This window comes from Bombina bombina, chromosome 2 (genome assembly GCF_027579735.1).
Source record: "Bombina bombina isolate aBomBom1 chromosome 2, aBomBom1.pri, whole genome shotgun sequence".
NCBI classification, from domain to species: domain Eukaryota; kingdom Metazoa; phylum Chordata; class Amphibia; order Anura; family Bombinatoridae; genus Bombina; species Bombina bombina.
The window spans coordinates 446,570,429-446,594,451 of record NC_069500.1 but is presented as its reverse complement, the minus strand read 5'-3'; the positions used below and the strand labels follow the sequence as shown (position 1 = coordinate 446,594,451).

The following is a 24,023-nucleotide window of genomic DNA, read 5'->3' as shown; positions in this document are numbered from 1 at the left end:
TATTAAACAACTTACCCTATTTTTAATTATTTATCTCTACCAATAATAAATACTAGACAAACATACAGTGAATTAAAACATTATGATTAATGACACAGATATCGTTTTTTTTAAGCCTCGGACTGTTCATTATTTTTTCCCAGTCTTTCCCTTTAATTGGGGCCTTAAAAATAAAATTGTGCCACTTTGACATACACTTTATGGTGCCTACTGATTACTGAGTTCAGGTGTTTCAGTCACACTCATTGCTAACAGGTGCATACAATCCAGCAGATGAAATCTCCATAGATAAACATTGATAGTGCAATAGGTCGAACTGAAGAGCTCAGTGACATTAAAGGTGGCACTGTCATAGGATGCCACCTTTGCCATAAGTCAGGTTATGAAATTTGCCCAGTCAGCTATAAGTGCTATTATTGTGACGTGGAGGCATCTAGGTGCAACAACAGCCCAGCCAAGAAGTGGTAGACCACACACACTCACAGAATAGGTTCAACGAGTGTTGAAGTGTGCAATGCTTTAAAATCGCATTTCATCTGTTGCCTCACTCACTACAGAGTTCCAGTTCTAGTAGCAACATCAGCACAAGAACTGTGCATTAGGAGCTTAATGAAATGGGCTTCCATAGGTGTGCAGCTGTGCACAAGCCTCACATTAACATGTGCAATGGCAATCATTGGCTTGAGTAGTGTAAAGCTCACCACCACTAGACTCTGTAGCAGTGGAAACATGTTCTCTGGAGTGATGAATCGTGCCTCACTAGCTGGCAGTCTGATGGAAGAATCTGGATGTAGCAGATCTCAGGACAACACTACCTAATGCGGAGTACCTACTGTAAAGTTTGGTAGAGAAGGGATAATGGTCGGGGCTGTTTTTCAGGGTTTGGGCGAGGCCCCTTAGTTTCACTGAAGGGTAATTTTAACGCTGCAGGATACAAAGAAATTTTAGCCAACTGGGAGCCTCCATCTTTTTGGCAATAGTTTGGGGAAGGCCCTTTCCTGTTCTAGCATAACTGTGCCCCTGTGCACAAAACATGGTCCATGAAGACATGGTTTGATTAGATTGGTGTGACGGAGCTTGAGTGGCCTGCTTAGAGCCCTAACCTAAATCCTTTGAGAGAAATTAAAACACTGATTGCAAGCCAAACATTCTTGTCCATTATCCTCTTGTGGCTGAATTGCACAGATTCCCACATACATGCTCCAAAATCTTGTAGAAAGCCTTCCCATAAGAGCGGCAGCTGTTATAGGCGCACAGGGGCATATTAATGGCCATGGTTTTGTAGTGGGATGTCCAACAAGCTCATATAGGTGTGATGGTCAGGTGTCCCTATACCTTTAGCATATAGTGTATCTAGGGAGCATGAAGACAGCAGCAATAGCTGTACATCCCAGGACTACATTTTAGGAGTATTTAGCAGAGATTGTGTGGTTCTAGTGAGGACTTGTGCATAATTAACAGGGAAAATAACTAAAGGGGCCTGTGAAGAGGTTTCAGCTTTCAGTTAATGCAATCATGCCCCTTCTGCTTTGCTATTTACTGTGCCTTCAGAAAAAAGGGCTTTTTTATACTAAATCATATTTGTTTATAATAATTTAGCCCCTTTTAACATACAAAATAAGATACTAGTAAATAGTAATTAATATATATACTTTTTCACCCTCTTGTATATTACAAACTGGTAATTGTGCTGTTAAGATTATTATTATTATTATTATTATTATTAGTAACAAGCTATCAGTTATAGAAGCCCAAACTTTCAAATATTTTTGTGGGAAAGTTACATTTTTCTTTCACATCTTAAAGGAACAGTTCAATGTAAAATTGTTTTTGCCTAAATGTTTTCCCCATTATTATTATTATTATCGGTTATTTGTAGAGCGCCAACATGACTTGTTATTCCAGCGGCAGCGTATAAAATGTAGGATAAATTGCTTATTTATGCTTCTTTTGCAAAATAAATAGCTGTATTTGCTATTTGAAACCTCAGCCCATCAAAATAGGATTGGCTTGCTGACAGATCAGATCTATTTATCTTATCGTTTCCTTTCTTATCTCTGTCTATGTATAATACTTAGAAAGAACAATTGAAAAATGAACATATTAGAGCTTTATCTCTTCCACCTCCCACTGTGAGTGTAATTTTTTCTGCTGGCTGTATTTACATAGTTTGTCAAGAGTCTATACCTAGGTATAGAAACTGTCAGTATAGGTAAAGATACTACAGCTATTTCAAATGCCAATATACTGTAAAGGCTAAGGAGCTGTTTGTAAACAATTTAATACACTACAGCAAGTAAAATGGATCATTGGGTACAAATAGACGGAGAGAAAGTGTTTTGGGTAAATTGTCCTTTATAACTTTTAAGAGACATCCTGGAACAGTGATAAGTGTACTACGCAGTATTGCTTCTCCATGTAAGCCCCATGCATGTGCAGCCTAACAACTACCTTTGAATTGCATAACCCAATTCTCTGATAATAGAAAATAATGCAATTTGCTGCATAATGCTCAGTACTTGAATTATTTATTTTTATTTTCTTCTGTTTTTTTAATCTAAGTTTTGTAAAAAAAACAAATAGGATTGTTACACACACATGAAAATGTTAATAGTCAACACATAATTTAATCTAAAATGTGGAGCACGAATATGGGCCTTCCTCTGATTGGTTGGTTGCATGTGTTGTGCTTGACATTAGAGGTATGTTTTAGCTGGGGCATTGAAGATATCATTAAACGTAACACCATGTAACAGTGTTATGTAAAGTAAATGCACGTGTGCTATGTTTTATTTAGGGTTAAGAACTTCTTTTATTGCAATTTAAATGTTTCAGTTTTGCCCAACAAACCTTATAAAACCATTGTCACTGATATCATTCATTTATGACAGAGCAGTTATTTCCAACATGTGATTTATTTAATCATGCATTGAATCGAATATTACTTATGTAAATCGACTAATAACGTGGCAAAACTTGCTAAAGGCAAGGCAGAGACTAGGAGGCAAAGCATATTCTAAGCATTAACAGACTGAGTTAAAGGGACAGGAATCCACAAAATTGTCTTTCAAGATTAGAACATACAATTTTAAAAAACTGTCCAATTTACTTCAATTATCAAATTTGCTTCATTATCTTATTATCCTTTGCTGAAGGAGCAGCATTGCACTACTGGCAGCTAGATGAACATGTCTAATTAGCCAATCACAAGAGACACATGTGTGCAGGCACCAATCAGCAGCTACCTCCTACTAGTGTGGGATATGTGTGTATTCTTTTTCAATAAGGGATACCAAGAGAACGAAGCACATTTTAAAATAGAAGTGAATTTAAAATTGTCTTAAAGGGACAGTCAACACCAGAATTGTTGTTGTTTTAAAAGACAGATAATCCCTTAATTACCTATTTACCCATTCCCCAGTTTTGCATAACCAACACAGTTATAATAATACACGTTTTACCTCTGTACTTACCATGTATCTAAACCTCTGCAGACTGCCCCCTTCTTTCAATTATTTTGACAGACTTGCATTTTAGCTAATCCGTGCTCACTCCTCAGTAAATTCACGTGCATGAGCTCAATGTTATCTATATGAAACACATGAACTAACGCCTTCTAGTGGTGAAAAACTGTCAAAATGCATTTAGATTTGAGGCGACCTTCAAGGTCTAAGAAATTAGCATATGAACCTCCTAGATTTAGCTTTCAACTAAGAATACAAAGAGAACAAAGCAAAATTGGTGATAAAAGTAAATTGGAAAGTGTTTTAAAATTACATGCCCTATTTGAATTATGAAAGTTTTTTTGGACTTGACTGTCCCTTTAAAATTGCATGTTCTATCTGAATCATTCAAATTTAATTTTGATTTTCCGATCCCTTTAAGAAAGTACATGGTTCAAAGCCAGAGAACAATAATATTACAATCTATTTCATGCAACCTATAGATCAGTACATATGCTATAAGCAAGAGAGAGAAAAAAAAACCAAAAACATCATTACATATAAATAGCAAATTAAAAAAAAGAGAAAAAGAAGGAAAGCTACAGTCTCTCACTATAGAAATATAAACATTGTTGTATCTTAACAAACATTGCTATATATCCTAAATACAGACAGGACCCTCAACTTCTTTATTTTGGACTATTTTATCCTTTCTTACAATAGCAAATCACATTATGTTCTTGTTATTTAAATACAAATATAATAGTAATCATCAATATCCTATAATCCTATATAATATTTATCAAAGAGTAGCTGAATCAGCTTTTACAAATCTTGGAATCTGATTATCTAAATGCCACATAGTATATACCTTGATTCCCCTTTATTATAAATAGAAATTGAAAATAAAATATAGATATAAATCAGCCATATTTATTTGTGCTAATTCCGATGTTAGTCACATTTTAAGTACAATGAATGCTGTAGATTAGTTATAACTTCATGCAACAGTATGGACTCTAGACTGTGCTCAACTCTCCAGGCGACATACAGAGGAATTGGCTGTTCGCTGGTCTATGACATATAAGGGCCTGGTTGAGTGCTACAAATCAAATTGTGACAAGTGCTGATATAAAATATATGGAGAGAAATTACACCTGATACTTCAGCAATTTATCTTTTACACAGCTTACAGAGACAATGACATATTATTTTGAAATACCCAATACTAATAAAATGACATTATCATTTAGTTAGAAATGATCTTTTACTATATTATTATATAACACTGACAATTAGATCACTTATAACAAATGAATGCATTCCTTTTTATGTTTGCTTTATTTGTATAGGGTTTAAAATGATTTTCAATTGATATAAGTTTAACAAATATTAGCCACTTACCTCTCTCTCCTTCAGTTTCATGGCGAGAACTAGCTGCTGTCTGTGGTTAGTAAGTGCCTCCCGAAAATTTCCTTTGGAAAAGAATGCAGACCCCAAGTTCCCATAGGCTCGGCATTCTCCCGACTGGTCACCTAAATGATATTGATAAAATGTTAAAAGCAAATATATATATATATATATATATATATACAGACAGATGTATGTTTTAATAAAAAGACTCATGTATGTTTTAATAAAAATATACTAAATTATAACAATGTTTCATATAAGCAAAGTCAAGTTTATGCCAAGGAAAATATCAAATCAAAGATGCTTAATTACAGATAAATAAAAAAATAAAATAAAATTCCCAAGGAAACAATCTGATCTGAGTAATATTGCATTCAAAATTATTCAGACTATAATGAAATAACAAGATTGTATGTGAATTTTTTCTATTTGGCTAAATGTTACTTCTAATAACAACCATCTATTGTTTTCATTATCATTGTGACAATCAGTAGTTAATGATAATTTTCAAAGAGTGGAAGATATTCTATATAAAATGTATGGAATAAGGTAACATAGGCAGTTCCGTTTAGATTGTAGGCTAAAAAATAACGATGTCTTAATGATTTTCGTAAGGATAGTATTATATGTTTCAACAGTATCTGTTTGACAGGCATCAGACCTAACACATTATAATGCTATTTAATGGTTTAGCACACCAAAATTGCATTGATGTGGGTCATTGGAGGGTGACATTCTGCAACACATAAGTATGAAACGCACCAGCTTTAAATGCTATTTACATAACCACAAGGTTGAGTAGTGGTGTGAAAAAATGACTAAGTGGTATTCAAAATCTATATTAAAGGGACATTATACACTAGATTTTTCTTTGCATAAATGTTTTGCAGATGATCCATTTATATAGCCCATGAGGGTTTTTTTTGTTGCTTATTTTTAAATAACATAGCTCTGATTTTAAGACTCCTAACCAAGCCCCAACGTTTTAGGAGTATACTGATGTATACCTCCTCCAGTTTGCTCCTGTTTGTGTAACTGGGAGCTTCTAAGTAAGTTTTTAAACTGTTTTATACTGGATTTTTATAACAGTATCTGTGCATATTATTCTTTAAAGCAGTGTATATTACATGCAGTTATATGAAAATTGGTGTATATTGTTCCTTTAAGAAATATGGTTGAACCATTTGAAGTTATGAGATATCCATGGTTAGATTTTACTATCTACTCAATGTATGGCATATTACTATTGTAAAGTAATTGGCAAGGCCTTATTTCAACAATAATACACCATCTTTACTACAACAACACAAATCCCTCACTGTGTAAACCAGCCATAGCTAGGAATGCACTGGGAGGGGAGAAATTGATAGGTGTCCTTCATCTGTGAAGCATATCAATGAACCCAAAACAAGATTCATGTTTGAACAAGTTATTCCACTTGTCTTACAATGACTGTCATATAAATATGGTACTTTATACTTCAACAGGTAGCCATGAAGTATAAACGCTTTCAGCAAAGCTTCTGATTTAACTTATTTGTTAAATGACAGTTTTGCCTTGATTTGCAGTTGTTTAACTCCTCACTATATCCAGAAAACATTTAAGTTGCTATGTAGCAGCGGTACAATGTGTTTCACTGGAAATCTTTTGCTGTATAAAATATAAAAATAAGGGCTACCTGAATTATTTATATTACTTAGAAATGTACAATAGAGCTTACAAATAAAGACATTAATAGAATAACTAAGCTTCCATTAAATGCTTGTAGTGAGCTGGTGACAGTCTATAGCTGGGGGAAAATAATCTGTAATTCTATATATTGCACATGCCTGAACTTACTAACAGAAGCCATAACCTCTGGAAAACAGCAGGGTAAGGAGTGAAATGTAAATAGCTCAAGACAAACCACTTGTGGTTATACCTAGAGTCTTTGCAACATCCAAGTCCTGCTGCATATATCCTGTACTCTTCTCTGTGTTCCCAAGCGACCAGTAAGCACTGCTCAGGGCAGAAAACACTGAACCCCTCAGCTTCAGACTGCAAGTTCCTATTTTCAGTGCAGCTTCTAACACAACCACAGAAGCACCATGATGTCCTGAAGTCAGTAATTCCTGCCCAATCACTGACACCACCACAAAAGGGCTCTTGTCCAGCTTCATCTTTTGGAGTTGCTGATACGTCGGTTCCAGAGATTCTAAGGGGAAGAAAAGTAGTAAAAATTGATTCATTTTACAAAATAATGGCACGTAGTATTGAAGCTAAAATACAGAGTATATTTCAAGCAGTTGATAAGGCAGCTTTCAAATCTGTGATACATTCTTATGGATGTAGAACCTTAGGGATTAGTCATCTATTGACTGAATATAAGATCATAGGATTTGCTAAAAATGGGGAGGCCTGATCAATTAGAAAAACTCTTCAATTGGTCTTTTATTCAGAAAAAAAACGCATGTGGAGGTGTCCAATGTTAGTGTACACTTTGTAGAATTCCAAAGGAATTGGAGATGCATCAGCATATTGACATTAAAGGGATACTAAATCCAAAAAAATGTATTTAATGATTCAGACAGAGCATGCAATTTTAAGATAAATGGGCCGGCTCCTAAGCTTTAAATTGTTGCTTTTTAAATAAAGATAGCAAGAGAACGAATAAAAATGTATAATAGGAGTAAATTAGAAAGTTGCTTAAAATTGCATGCTCTATCTGAATCATGAAAGAAAATATTTGAGTTTAGTATCCCTTTAATGAAATACATGTTTCAAATAAAATAGCTGCAACAATTGTATTTCTGACTACTAATGTTTTGGATAATTCTTATTCACTCACATTTGCTTGACTCATAAATTAAACTATGTGACTGGTCCATTAATTTTACTTGCTAGTTCCTATATGTAATGTTAGTAAATATACATAAAACCAATAGAAACTTTCTCATTGTAATTTAATCTCTCCCACTGACACCTAGCGATCAGAGGACATTGGCCTCCAGTCTTGCAAAAATTCTACAATCTCAGCTTGGTCTAAAGTCAAAGGTAGTCAGCAGGTCAATGTGTCTGTTGCTGCCATGTGCTCCACTAGAAATGCTTTTATGATTGTATTACACATAGGAATGCATATTTCAGAACTTATTTCTGCACTCTCTAATATTCTTCTCCAGGACTCACCTATAATTTAGAACAAATGGTCTTCTTAATTTCCAGCAGCACTTCCAGAAAGGGTGGCTGATTCATGGAATAAACTTCTATTAAAGGTGATAAATAAAAAACATTTTGGGGGAACTTCAGAATGCCTTGGATACACAAAAGGCTATCCTACAAACTAGTTAGGCTTATACTTTAAAGGTAATTTGAGCAGACTTGTTTTGCATTTAGTTTTTATCTGCCTTCAAAAATCTATGTTTCTATTTTTCCTCCCTCTTTGCTGTACTCTGTCAGGTGTCAAGGGCTTTACCCATAGTCACTTTATAGATGTCTTTATCCTTATTCAATCTTCTTCTTTTATGTTTTTTACAGCTTCAATTACTGCATAACGTCCCATCTTTTTACAAAATTTGATTATGTTCCATCTTAATGCCTGGCTTCTCCCTGTACCACACAACGTTTCTAGTTGCATAATTCGTAACACTACTAAATTGTTGAATTGACCACAACTCCATAGTTCCTTATGTGGCACTTCCTGCTCTCTTGTTTAGGCTCCAAGTTATTTGTTCTTTGTTCATGCTGGGGATATTCTGTAGTCATATTAAATAAATTGGATTTTCCGTATTCAATATGGTGGCCAAGTTTCTTTCACATGTGCACAGAGAATGTAATTATGTAGTCTAGATTACTAAATTGCATATTTAAAACATATATTATTATTACATGAGTAGCAGTTATTTTTCCTAGTAAAAAAGCAAAACAAAAAGACTAAACAAAACAAACTAATACAAGAGGGGGAATTTACAGCATTTATAGCTTACAGCTCTATAGGTTCAAGGATGAGGAGACAGAAGGAGTGACATAGTTTATCAGATTTATTTTGCTGGTTAGCATTAAGAGGAACTTTGAGAGGAGAGAAAGACTGAAGCTACTGTAAAGCAAGTTGTGAAATAGTCTGATGGAGCAAGGTCGAGAGTTCCAAAGAGAAGTTTCAGAGATCAGTTTGTAGGTTGATGATCAAAAAGGGTAGTTCAAGGAGTATTTAGAGAAAAATAAGGAATATAATTGGGTGTGACATTTATTGCTGCTTTATAGGCTGGGGTCAATATTCTGAAATTGTTTCTAAAGTTTATGGGGATAACAGACACTGATTCTGGAACCATGGGATTTAACCCCCAAATCACAATAGTCGCTTAGTTACCAGTATTGTTTTAAGGCATGTAGGTAGGTATTCTATCGTTTTTTTGTCTAAGCTATCTTTAATTACCACAGAACTGTACTTAACTGCTTTTGTATAATATGTATCATTATATACTCTGTATTTATTTTATCCCGTTAATCAAGTGCTGCTAAATATTTTCGCCCTAGAAAATAAAGTAATAGTAGTAATTATTATTTACCTACTGAACACAGTTATTACACTCAAAATAGAAGCAAGCAGCGCGTTTCAGTTTGAATAGAAAAGAATAATGTTCTATTCTGCATTATGGAGTCTCTTCCTGAGCTATAATTGAAAGGATTGCTGCTCAAAAGTGCTAAAGGAACCACACAAGCTTAATGAGACAATTATGTTAAATATAACGAGAAATAAACATTGTCTATATTTTGTATTATATAACTTTCTCTATAATAAACACATTTTGAGAACTGTAGCCATTTTTTACTGTTGGTTAATTTGTCAATATATGCCTTCTGTTTGCGTCTGTACGCTATTCTGTGCTATGGTGGGCCAGTTTGTCTCTATGGTGATACTAATCATGCATACAACTGTATATCTTAATGGGTGGCTTTTTTTTAAAATGGCTTGAATTATATATAGTCATTTTCTTAGCATTTTACTATCAAACTCAACAAATATATAGAAATAATTTTTTTCAGTGGACACTAATTACTCTGCTTTTCAATCATTTTAGTAAAGAATCACTGTAATTTTCAAGAACAGTTTACAATAAATATTTTATAGTTAATTGCTTATAACAAATGTTAAATTTTTAAATTGCATTTCATTTTCCTTTTTACATTAAAAAGCTGCTTCAAATTTTGTTACTTGGCCAATAGAAATAAAATAAAAACCCAACTACTATGTCATTGTAACACACTTAAATATTTACTTTACCTTTTTTGAACTGTCTTCGCATTTCTGTTCATTTATTGACTTAAGGTGAATTCATACTTTCTAGAAATCACTTAAATAACAAGTTATGGCTCACTGTCCAACATTATCCATCTGGCACTGCATGATGTCTGTAAGATACCAATCTATCAAAAGCATTCAGCACAGGTCATATTGCTGAGAAGAGACACCGGAGTAAAATGACACATATGGTTCAATAGCCCAGGGACTTTTTTTGAGGAAAAAAATCTCACTACGCACTAAAGCCAATAATATTTTTGTTCTAAATTGGATTAAAATGGTGACATTTCAAGGATAATTTATCCAATACTATCCAATACTTTAGTACAATAGGTATATTTAGATATAGTTCTTATGCACTTGCAGTAAGTTATGGCTGCATATCCATGTTAGAAGACCACATTAAAATTAGGATCTACATCCCAGTTACATTTTGCAGACATCTTTCAAAGGCAAACTGTCTGCTATTAGCTATATGTATCTTGCCATGAACCCAAATGGGTATTTAGCCCCACTACAGCTCCTCTTCCCCTCTCATTTTTCTCCTGGATTGCTATGTGGAAAGAGTGGCAGCACAGAAGTTCATTTTGTGTCACTAACCTGCAAAGATAAAATGAATATGAGTGGATCTGTGTCATCTGCCTCTGGTATAGCTTTACATCATCCTGTGAGTGTCCATATGAGTCGGTGACTGGCATTCTATTTGTAGATGTAGGTTTTATGTCACTCACATGCTGCCTCTACCTCTTCTTTTAATGACGCCCTGCACTGATGTTTCTAAAATTCATCTCTTTTTTACTGCAGCTTAGTACTTTACACACAACTGAATTGTGAACAATCATAAGAGATCCAAGTGAGTAGGACAGCTCAGTCCCATATGGTGGCCTGCTATTCTTTTAAATTTTGCTCTCATAGTTCTGGGCTTAGTTGGCTTTTGCATATTATTAATCTTAGTGACAATTAGCAGCATGTGAGCATTTGAAAATGTAAGGGCAAGGATCTGTGTATGTACGTGCAGGGGCATCACTATAGGGGTCTCAGTTGACATTGGGCTTGCACATCTAGGGGGCCCATCTGGCTTTGTAATCAGTATTGGTTTCATTACTGGGGCAGTGGGCTTAGGCTCCACCTGCATCATGTCTAGCCCCTCTGTGCTCCCCCCAAAAAAGGTCTCACAGTGTAAGGAGAGTGAACGGATTTGCCTTTACAAATATGGTGGCAGGGTTTCCAAGATGACCGTTACAGTGTGGCCATACAGCAAGACCTGCAATCACATTTGTACAGAAAGGCTGTGCAAGTACATATCTTCGGAGGCAGACGTCTAACCAAGGGTGAAGGATGACTTACAGCTATAAAGAAGCATCTCCCCTTGCTCCTATGTGGCTACTGGCTCAGCTTCTGCTGATTTCAAACACATAGAAAGGCACTGTTGAAATGGGGGGCCTCTTCACCGCCTTTGTCCTGAAGCCCATTGAAATCTTGTTGCGTCCCTGTGTGTCAATTTGTAGGTCTCAGTCTATGTTTTCTGTAGTTCTGTGTCAGTACTTGTGGGCATGTTAGCACATACCAATAAATGGAGAATTATGCTAAGCTATAATTTGTTAATCTGGGTGAATGATAGAAATAAAAATAGAGATAAAGGAAAACTAGAATACAATAGTTTTGTAATATTCTATGTGTACCAACATTAAAGGGCCACTAAACCCAAAATCTTTCTTTCATGATTCAGATAGAACATACAAATTTAAACAACATTACAATTTACTTCTATTATTTATTTTGCTTCATTTTTTTAGATATCCTTATTTGAAGAAAAAGCAATGCACATGGGTGAGCCAATTACACGAGGCTTCTATGTGCAGCAACCAATCAGCAGCTACTGAGCATATCTAGATATGCTTTTCAGCAAAGAATATCAAGAGAATAACATAAATTAGATAATAGAAGTAAATTAGAAAGATGTTTAAAAATGCATTCTCTTTCTAAATCATGAAAGAAAAAATGTGGCTGTCATGTCCCTTTAACTTGTAAATGCTATTAAGAAAAGTATCCAGTGGAAGGAGTTGTTCCTAGGAGAATAATATGTGTGACACAGTGAAGTCATACACAAGTCATTAAGCCTAATGCTCTCATTGGTATTTACAAATATAAAGCTATAATTAAGCTATATGTGCACCCTAGCAGGACTAATACATTATATTAGGGGTGTGTACTAAATTACTGTTTTATATTATGCAAACAAAATGTTGCCGCTTACCATTGTGTCTACTTAAGGGTGATTTTGTTTGTGTGCCCCAGCATGTAGATCTTATGTGAATGTTAAAGGGATAAGAAACCCAATTTTTTCTTTCTTTCATGATTCAGTTAGACCTCGTAATTTTAAACAACTTTTCATTATACTTCTATTATCAAATGTTTTTTGTTCCTGTGGTATCCTTTGTTAAAAAGCACAGAGGTAATCTTAGAAACATGCATGATATATGCACACTACCTACCTAAGTATCTCTTAATCAAAGGGTACCATAAGAACAAAGCAAATTGATAATAGAAGTAAACTGGAATTTTTGTAAAAAAAATTTTTTTAATTGTGTGCTCTGTCTGGATAACAAAATAAAAAAATGTGTGTTTCATGTTCCTTTAATGTGGTGTTTGTGTTGTATGTGCATATGTGTCAATATATGATCTATGTGTGTCTTATTGCTTTACTCTGCCTTTGTGACTATGTGCCATTGTGTAGATCAGTGTGCCAATCTATGCATCCCACTAAGCCGTAATATAATGAACTATATTTAAGTGCCAATGTGTGAATATTATGAGATAGATTAAATGTTAAACTAAACTTAAACCCTTGTGTAATGGGTAGAGCATTAAAAAAAGTTGCACTAAACACAACAAATACATTAAAAAATACAGTTACACTCAAACACTATCTGATAAAAAATATTCAAACACAACTTTAAAAAAAGTTATAAAGGTTTAAAGCTATATGGAATATGTCAAGGAGTTTGACTGCAAAGGACTATAATGAATATAAACATTGATTTACATGTCTAAATTTGTGTATATATATATATATATATATATATATATATATATATATATATATATGTGTGTGTGTGTGTGTGTGTGTGTTTGTGTACAAATTTATTTGTGTTTACAGTATATTTGCTGTACATATTTAACATTCCTATGTTCTTCACTTTTTTAATGTAAATATATATTACTATACATATCTATATTTACCTATACCTGTTTTTCTATTCCGATATATACCTATATCTGTATATCTATTCCTATAGATATAAAGGTATAGATATATATATTTTACATTACTATTATCAGATATATATAGAAATATATATGTAATAATAAAATAATACAAATTAAAACAATTTCTATGTGATGAACATGGGAATGTAAAATATGTGTAATGTGCATCAGAGTTCACCATTTAAGTCTAACGCAGTAGCGAGTTAGCGAAAATGAAAAATGGCTAACTTCAATGTGTGTTATTGAAATATTAAATATAAAATATAAAAATAATGATAAAAATTATTATACAAATATTTTGTAATATTTTATATTTCATATTTCAATAACGTGCATTGAAGTTAGTAATTTTTCATGTGCGCTAACTCAAAACCACGTTAGACCTAAATCACGAATCCCGATGCACATTACGCGTATTTTACATTCCTATGTTCTTCACATAGAAAATAATGTAATTGTTATTATTAAATATATATATATATATATATATATATATATATATATATATATATATATATGATAATGTTAATGTAAAATAGATATCTATACCTATATATCTATAGGAATATATATACAGGTATAGGTATATGTAGCTATATGAATATATAGCTATTTACAATAAAAATTACATGGTTCTGTATGTGAAGAATATTGGAATCTGAAATATGAATAACTCCTGTAGGGTTAGCGCGCAAGCGATAGGTTTAAGCGAAGTTTACGCTCAAGTCACTTGTAATCTGGCCGATAGTCTGAGGTCCTGTATGTGCCCCATATGTGGATTTGTGTTCATATGATCTCTGTGTATGGTATGTGTGTTAGTGTGTGGTCCTGTTTCTGTGTCAGTGTGTGTGGATCTGTTAGTGCAAATGTGTTTATCTTTGTGTATTCAGTGTTTGAATTTATATGTGAACACATAGAGGCCTATTTATCAAGCCGTCAACCGCAAATACGCTGGAATTCCGCCGTGTAATTGTGGCGAGCCTCATTCCTCTTAGTTATCAAAGCCTACAGACCGGCAAAAATTGAAATTAGTGACGTAACATAAGATCCGCCGGTCTCAGTCCGACACAGATCGATGCTTACGTCATTACAGATGTTCCGAATGCAAATTCGGCACTATCTGACTACTTTTGCTAGCTAACAAATTTCTAACAGGTATGCTTGCCACTATTCCGGCCCAGCGTACCTGGTTTTCAATCCGCCGCCCTGGAGGCGGCGGATGCCATAGGATTCAATGGGAGCCTGAAAGCAGTGAAACATTATGTTCGCTGCTGCCCGATATCCCATTGATTCCTATTGTAGAATAAAAGTTATGTTTACACCTAACACCCTAACATGTTCCCAGAGTCTAAACAACCCTAATCTGCCGCCCCGCCACCGCCGCCACCTACATTATACTTATTAACCCCTAATCTGCCACCCCGACACCGCCGACACCTACATTATACTTATAAACCCCTAATCTGACGCTCTTACACTGCCGCCACCTACATTATACTTATTAACCCCTAATCTGCCACCCCGCCACCGCCGCCACCTACATTATACTTATTAACCCCTAATCTGCCTCCCCCTACACCGCCGCCACCTACATTATACTTATTAACCCCTAATCTGCCGCCCCCTACCCCGCCGCCACCTACATTATACTTATTAACCCCTAATCTGCAGCCCCGACACTGCCGACACCTACATAATGTTATTATAATATAATAGTTAGGGTAGGTTAATTATTAGTTTAATGTAGTTTAATGTTATTTTTGTATAACAGTTAGGGTAGGTTAATTATTAGTTTAATATAGTTTAATTTAAATCTAAAGGTAAGTTTAAATTTATTATAAGATAGGGATGAGTAAATATTTAATATAAAGTTAGCGGGTTGTTAGGTTTAGGGGTTAATAGGTTAATTTAGTTTACGGCGATGTGGGGGACTGGCGGTTTAGGGGTTAATAGGTTTAGTAAGTGCTAGTGATGTGGGAGGCCAGAGGTTTAGAGGTTAATACATTTAGATAGTTGCGGCGGGATCCGGGAGCGGCGGAATAGGGGTTAATAAGTTTATTAGAGTTGCGGCGGTGTTGGGGAGCGGCGGAATAGGGGTTAATAAGTTTATTAGAGTTGCGGCGGGATAGGGGTTAATAACTTTATTTAGTTGCGGCGGGGTCCGGGAGCGGCGGGATAGGGGTTAATAACTTTATTTAGTTGCGGCGGGGTCCGGGAGTGGCGGGATAGGGGTTAAACATTTTAGTATAGTGGCGGTGTTTAGTGACAGTATACAAATAAAGCTGTGAAAAAGCAGAATAGCAGCGAGATCGATGACTGTTAGTTAACAACAGTCCGCAGCTTTTTGACAGCTTTTTTGTTAAACATGGAGAGCGTATTCAGGTCCGCGGCCGCGATGTTAGGCAATGTCAGGCGAGCGTTTTGGTTCCGTCGAATGCAAGTAAGATGATGGCTTGATAAGTAGGCCTCATAGATTAAAAAGATGCACACATTGGCACAAGTTGACAAATACACATACACGCACATACACAAATATATAATTCCCTTTGTATGGATTTGTAAATTTGCACAAATGCATGAATATATTTATCATTGTTTATAAACATGAGGCATGTTAATATACTAAATTAAATGGAGGGCTATTTTTAAACAAATCTGCTATTGATCCATAAGCTATGCAAGGTTCCTAAAAGAATTCATAAGAAACCACTACTACTATTCAATCACACGTATATAGACATCTATATACACTTTGGAGCCCTTTCCATTCATATATCTTTAAAAACATGAAAATTTATGTTTATACATTTTTTATATATTTTAATGTGTTTTACTAGAAATATTTAACATTCTAATGTTCCACACTTAGAAGAAAATATTACTCAGAGCAAACTGCGAGGGGTCTGTAACGGCTTATCAATCTCACTATTTGGATTTGTAAGAGTGTATATCAATGAGTGTTTGTCAGTATATGGATATGAATTGGGCTCTATTAGTGTTTCAATGGCTGGATGTGTGTATGTTTGAATGTATGAATCTTTACATATGTCATTATACACAGCTACATGTAGATGTTTGCTAGTGAATGGATAATTTTATATATGACATATATATATATTTATATTTATATATATGTGTGTGTAATTGTCAATTTCCAGAGATTTATATCAGGATTAGTTTGTAGTACAGCGAAATACATGACACCGAAAACACACCAGAGACGTTGTACAATACAGTGCATCTCATAAAAAATGTGTCATGTGGCCTCAATATAAAGGAGTATTGCTGGGAAATGAGACAGCATATTCTGTGAACATATTAATCATGTTTGTACTGCAGTTAGATAAAATAAATGGTTCAGGCAGACATACACATGGCTATGGATATCCAGTCGTCCTTTTCACTGACTTAAACTCTATATATTGTAACCGTTATTCCAAATGCAAAAAATAAAATAATAATAATAAGAATAATGATATGACCAAAAAAAAGCATCATACAAAATGACAATGGCCAAAGTGATACAATTCTACTAAGTAGAATTATTCAGTGCTCTTAGTATTATATTAATATAGCTTCTTGCAGGGCAAGTGTTTGGAATTTTAGTCACCAAAGTTCAACTATTATTTGCTCAGTTCTGCATAAATACATATACAAACCTAAACCTGCCATTTCTTGCTAATGTTCTAAAAACAAACAACTATATAAATATATAAACATTTTGAAAATATAATCCAGAACTGTGTGTAAAGGTCTGTGGGGTCTATTTATCAAAGCGTCAACTGAAAAAACGCTTGAATTTCGTGTTGTATTTGTTGCAAGCTTGATCTGCTGTGTTTATCAAAGCGTCAAGATCGGCAAATGTTGAACTTTGTGACGTAAAATACGAGTGAAGTCTTGTGACCAGGAGTGGCACTGTCCCTAGTAAAGCAGCTCATATTGTTTCTGCTTGAGGTGGGGTTTAATCTTTGTCTGCTAATAATCACAAATATGATGGCTACCTCTGTATTGCTGAACAGGAAAAAATGCCACTACATATTCTTAGGCTCACACTTACAAATGTTTTTTTCCAGGTGAAACAGTGGGACCACTGGACTCCACCAATAATGCCAGCACTCCACACAGATGATAGAAGAGTCTTCCCTGGACTAGTCAGATGCTACTTACAGATTGCCCAGATACTACACTTGCCCATGACCTTCCCTCTTACACTCGGCCCAAATACACTTACATAATTGTTAGTACAAAAGAATACTGCAGTATATATTTATGTGACCGCAGACCACTCTGGTCTCTAGAGGGTTAAAAGTGCTTGCATACCGGAAAGGAATAAGAGATGACAGGACTGGCTAACATATGGGGGATGGCAGAGCAAATGCCAGTGATAGAAGGAGCATACATCTAAGCAGAGCCTCTTGGGTGCAGTTAAATTACACATACTGATATGGTTAAATCAAGTGCAAGGGTGCAATAAAGATAACAATAATGGCCTAGGTTAGGCAATAGGTATAATTAAAACTATAGGATAAGTTGATAGAAACTAATTACAGAAGATACAAGACATTGAATTAGGGTTATCATTTTGGCTGTTTATTTGATGCCCTGGTTGGATGCAGATAATACTTGGAAAGAACTGACAAGTAATCATGCATAAAGCTACGTTAATGTCATTATATGTAGGCCTGTATGGTTGTTTTTAAAGCTATTCTGTATTAATGTCAAATGACATAATTACGTAAAAAGGGACATTTTACTAATATAGGCATTATTATGAATATGCAAGAAACCTTTTTTCCCCTTATTTATATATTTTACAGGGAAGTTGCTAAGTTAAAATGAATACAGCAGTATAAGTTGTGGACATCCTACTTAATGCTCACTGGCTGATAAGAGTACACCTTATCACATCTCTACAGTCTTTACAAAAGGAAAGGAACATGACTTTTCAAAATGACTGAAACCTATAACATATTTTAAATGTTCTATTAGATAAAAGAAAGAAAAAATACCACAGTGTCCCTTTAATTTATGCAAATTATGCCACCAAAATGTTGTGTTTACTGCATGGTTGAAGATATATTTTAGTGCACCTATTGCACAGACAATTCTATGTAACCAGGACATAGAACAAACACACCCCATGTATTTTAAATGAAGACAGACTCATTATATATAATATACAAAAAATGCAGTCATAAATATAAAATGGATTGTGTGGAGAAGTGACCTATTTAACTCTTTAGTTGCTACACACTGAGTTCTCTGTAGAAGCCATAGGTTAAAAGGTATCTCACAGTAGATTATGGGAGTCATGAAATTCAGGGAACTATGGTTACCAGCATTTTTCTCAGGATTGCTATATTTTTGGTTGTTCTACATTCAGTTCTTCATAAACATCCTTTGCAAAACATTTTTGTTTAGTTACAAAGATTGATATCCATTTTCCAACTGCCGCACTGTTCAATAACTTGCTAACACCTAGATTACGAGTTTTGCGCTAAACAGGATGTGAAACTAACGGCAAAAAAGTTGCGTTATTTCACTCTCCTTTGCGCTGTCATTAAGAGTTACTAAAAAGCCTCCTATGGTGGCGTTAAGCTCCATACCGCACAAAAGTCAAGGGCTGATTTGACGTGCTTGTGCACGCATTCCCCCATAGACATCAATGGGGAGAGAGTGTTAGAAAAAACTAACACCTGAAGTGCGGAATGAAAAATCTCTGTAACGCAACCCCATTGAAGTCTATTGGGGAAAAAAGTTATGTTTAAACCTAACTACCTAACATAAACCCCAAGTCTAAACACCCCTAATCCGCCGCCCTCAACATCACCGACACTAATAAAAGTTATTAACCCCTAATCCGCCGCTCCCGACATCGCTGACACTATAATAAAGTTATTAACCCCTATTCCACCGCTCCCTGACATCGCCAACACTATAATAAAGTTATTAACCCCTATTCTGCCAATAGGATTTCAGTAGCTCTCATCCTATTGGCTGTTTTGAACAGCCAATAGGATTTCAGAAGCTCTCATCCTATTGGCTGATTTTAATTTGAAGAATCAAATCAGTCAATAGGAATGCAAGGTACGCCATTTTGAAATGGCTACCTTGCATTTAACTTCAGTGTACAGCAGTGATGGTATGAAGAGAACGCTCTACGCAGGATGGGATCAGCTTCTAGTATAGCTCCGCTCAGCGCCACCGGGATGAACATAGAAGACGTCCCCGAGATGGTGCCCCCGTCTGGATGAAGACTTCTCGCTGAATGCCCTTTTAAGGGCAATGCCCATATAAATGGCCCTTTAGGGGCAATGGGTAGCTTAGGTTTTTTTTAGAGTTAGGTTTTTTATTTTGGGGGGGTGGTTGAGTCGCGGGTTTTACTGTTGGGGGGACTTCATATTTTTTTTACAGATAAAAGAGCTGTTTAACTTAGGGCAATGCCCTACAAAAACCCTTTTAAGGGCTATTGGTACTTTATTGTAGGCTAGGGGGTCTTTTTATTTTTGGGGGGCCTTTTTTATTTTTATAGGGTTATTAGATTAGGTGTAATTGTTTTTATTTTTTATAATTTTGATTATTATTTTTTGTAATCTTAGTGTTTTTTGTAATTTAGTGTTTATTATTTTTTGTAATTTTAAATTTTTAATTTTTTTTGTAGTATTAGGTTTTTTTCAATTGGTAGTTTTTTTTAATTATATTAGAATAGTAATGTTAGGTAATTTATAGTTTAATGTTAGGTTTATTTTTATTTCACAGGTACATTTTTATTTATTTTAAAATAGTTATATTGTAATTTTAAGTAAGAGGGGTGTTGGGTTTAGGGGTTAATAGTTTAGTGTTTTGAGATGTGGGGGGCCTGGTGGTTTAGGGGTTAATAGGTTTATTTAGTAGCGGCGATGTGGGGGGCCGGAGGTTTAGGGGTTAATAGATTTATTTAGTACCTGAAATGTGGGGGGCCGGAGGTTTAGGAGTTAATAGGTTTATTTAGTGGCGGCGATGTGGGAGGCCAGAGGTTTAGGGGTAAATAGGTTTATTTTGTACCGGCGATGTGGGGGGCCGAAGGTTTAGGGGTTAATAGGTTTATTTAGTGGCAGCAAGGTGGGAGGCTGGAGGTTTAAGGGTTAATAGCTTTATAATAGTGTCTGTGATGTTCGGGAGCGGCTGATTAGGGGTTAATAGCTTTATTATAGTGTTTGCGATGCAGGAGGTGGTGGTTTTTTTGAGTGCGGAATGGACGTTGCGTTACAGGCTAAAATGCTTACGGTATAGCTATACCGTCACGACTCGTAATATGCGTTCCTGGCCATTACACTGGAATGGCCATTTTTTTCAGCATTAAAAGCAGTACCGCAACACTTGTAATCTAGCAGTATATTTGGAGTCGGTCTGACTATAATCATTCTGTAACACAGAGAGTGTTGAGCGTGTAACTGAAATCAGATAGGAACAGCAAATCAATATGTCGCTAGGCCCTTAGGCATTGCATACTAAACCGTCTCTGCATTTGTGTGATAACCCATGATCCACTGACCAGGAAATTGCTAGTAAAGGTAGAAGGAAAACAAACAAAGGCATCCAAATTAGTAATACAGAAAAACAGCCAAATTAATTAGCAGATCGATATGTAATTGAGCCCAGATTATGGACCCATCATCTCATTTCATAATGACCTTAATGTCATTACCATTTTACTGTTCAGGTTTAAGATTTATTGTTATATTTTTCTAGTGATTAACAGTGCGCAGTTGTCTCATTTTTTATTGGGTTTTATTATAAATCGAAAGATTCTGGGAAGCAGCCCTCGAGATTTTGTTTCCCTTTATAAGCTTACCTTCAAAGATGGGTTTGATATTTTAATATGAATAGAAACAAATACATATTGTAAAATGATTACTGTAGTGGAAAAAACAAAACTATTGTTGCTATTACTATACTATTGATACTTAGCGCTGCAGAATCTGTTGGCGCTCTACAAATAACTAGTGATGATAATAATAATAATAAACATAAAACCAGATCATATGCTAGAAGCTAAAATAGAAACTAATATAAAAATGTAGCATAAGTAGAATCTTAAAGGGCTATATTTGTCAATAAATTACATGTGCTAATGAATTTTAAATGAATTTTAAAACTAGCCACCCTGCACTGCTTTGTGTTTAACCTCCACAAAGGGGTTAAACACACTCAGAAGTAACAATCAGGACCTGCAGAGCACTGCTGGTCCCAAGTGGAAACTGCTGCTGATCCAATCAGCAGTGCTAGTCATACTAATGTTTAACCCCTGCAAGTACTGGGCTGATCCAATCAGCAGTGCTAGTTACGCAGCTGAGTAGTATGACTAGCACTGCTGATTGCATCAGCAGCAGTTTCCACTTGGGACCAGCAGTGCTAGTCATACTACTCAGCTGCGTAACTAGCACTGCTGATTGGATCAGCCCAGTACTTCTACTGTTTGTTTAACCCCTTTGCAGGGGTTAAACAGTAGTGCAGGGATTCTAGTCTAATGAATAAGAACATGTCATTTTTTTACTATTATGGCCCTTTAATTTTCTAGTGCATGTATTACTCTAATATTCCTGCTATTTAGAGACAGCATGCACGCGTGTGTGTTACTGAACAAAAGCTGCCTATTACAAATGCTCACAAAACACTAGAACCTTTACAATATAGATATCAATAATCACATGTGCATAATCACAACTCCTGCCACTGCAATAAAATCTAATTATGACCTCCTCTGCCGCAATTAACCCTAACAAATCTGGCCCACTGCCTTAGCTGCACTGCATAATCTTCCTACACTGCAAATAAAGCTAACTGTGGCCTGTCTTCCAAACCTCAATGACTTCTAACAGTGATCCAGTCTCCACCTTTAATTAACTCTAATCTAGATTAAATTAAACATAGCCATGTCCTCTGTCTCCACTTCAGTTATCCTTAAAGGGAAAAAGAAGATTAATAAATGGTGTATTTACATCAAATATTAGCCGCAGAATAATATGCAAGTGTATTTCTTAAGTTATGTTAGTTATTGAGATTCAAGTTTAAAGGGACAGTCTAGTCAAAAATAAACTTTCATGATTCAGATAGGGCATGCAATTTTAAACCACTTTCCAATTAACTTTTATCATTAAATTTGCTTTGTTCCCTTGGTGGTATTTTTTAAAAGCTAAACCTAGGTAGGCTCAAATTGATTTCTAAACCATTGAAAACTGCCTTTTAGCTCAGAGCATTTTGAAAGTTTTTCACAGTTAGACAGTACTAGTTCATGTGTGTCATATAGATAACATTGTGCTCACTCCCGTGGAGCAGCTAGGTATTTAGGAGTCTGCACTGATTGGCTAAACTGCATGTCCGTCAAAGCACTGAGATAAGAGGGCAGTCTGCAGAGGCTTAGATACTGGGTAATCACAGAGGTAAAAAGTATATTAATATAACCGTGTTGGTTATGTAAAACTGGGGAATGGGTAATAAAGGGATTATCTATCTTTTTAAACAATACAGATTCTGGTGTAGACTGTCCCTTTAAGTGGAAATACTTTAGCAATGAACATATTAACAACAGTGCTTCTAGGTGTTTATTTGGTTGGAGGCTGTCTGTGGCAAGGTTCACATTTTCGCAAATACCTTTGTATATTAAAAAATATACAATTGCATTAAATTCAAATGCAACCAAAAGCATTTATTTTATGACTATAAAGTCTCTTTACAAATACTAAGATCACTGAGATAAGAACAGTTTTGACATTCCTAATAACAAGGTAGATACCATATATTGCTAGTGATAATATATTTGCAAACTGTTTTAAATTATGAAGGCTTTAGCAATAACAAAAACTACACTTAATTTCACAGCCATTTTTATCCAAATTACAGACCCATACCACTTACAGTTACATATATTTCTAGCATTTGACTGTGAAAGCTGTCAAAACCAAGTCATTTAGTAAACAACACTACAGTAAATTCAAAAGCCATAGATCTAAATTATTATATTTGAACAAAAACAGCATCTTACCTTAAATCTGTAGCAGCTTGAAAATGTATGATCACAGTAATTTAGAACCCATTTAACCAAGATAAGCAGTATACTCCAAAATTATAATCATCAATAACATAAAAGGAAAGACTTTTACTATCTTTATAAAATGATAGCATGAGGGCATTTACTACCCATTCCAAGTAGGGTTTGACATTTTGTATGTCATTTTAATACATTTCTTTTAAACATTAAGCAACAATGTGTCACTTCGCTATACCTATTTTTGAATAGAGCTGTGGCTACCCAAAAACATTGTGGCCTATATATACAGCATTCCAATCCGATACGGCTGGGACTGTTCCAGGTGATGGGAGGCAAGGCCTACCGGACAAATCAGAGGATCCGGTCTTCATATTTAGCACTGTATGGTGCTTTTCTAAATGTGAGTGTTTTTTTGTTATTCCCCACACACGTTTTACCTATAAATGGGTTACACAAGAAGACGCCTTCTTCTATTCATTTTTAATATAAATTTTATGTTAGGGAAGATAACCACCCTTTTATATATTTTAAAGCAATGGCAAGCAACAGCACCAATAAGCTTAAAGGGACAGTTTACTCAAAATATTTCTCC

The 24,023-nt window shown here is 35.1% G+C and overlaps 1 protein-coding gene across 1 annotated transcript in view; it reads right to left on the bottom strand.

Moving 5' to 3' along the window:
- Positions 1-24,023, bottom strand: part of TTC28 (tetratricopeptide repeat domain 28) — a 951,873-nt gene that overhangs the window by 446,347 nt on the left and 481,503 nt on the right. Inside the window, exons 4-5 of the mRNA XM_053702081.1 lie at positions 6,778-7,050; positions 4,848-4,978 (exon numbers count right to left, since the gene is read on the bottom strand). Coding sequence (XP_053558056.1) covers positions 4,848-4,978; positions 6,778-7,050 — 404 coding nt within the window. The remainder of the gene's footprint in view (positions 1-4,847; positions 4,979-6,777; positions 7,051-24,023) is intronic.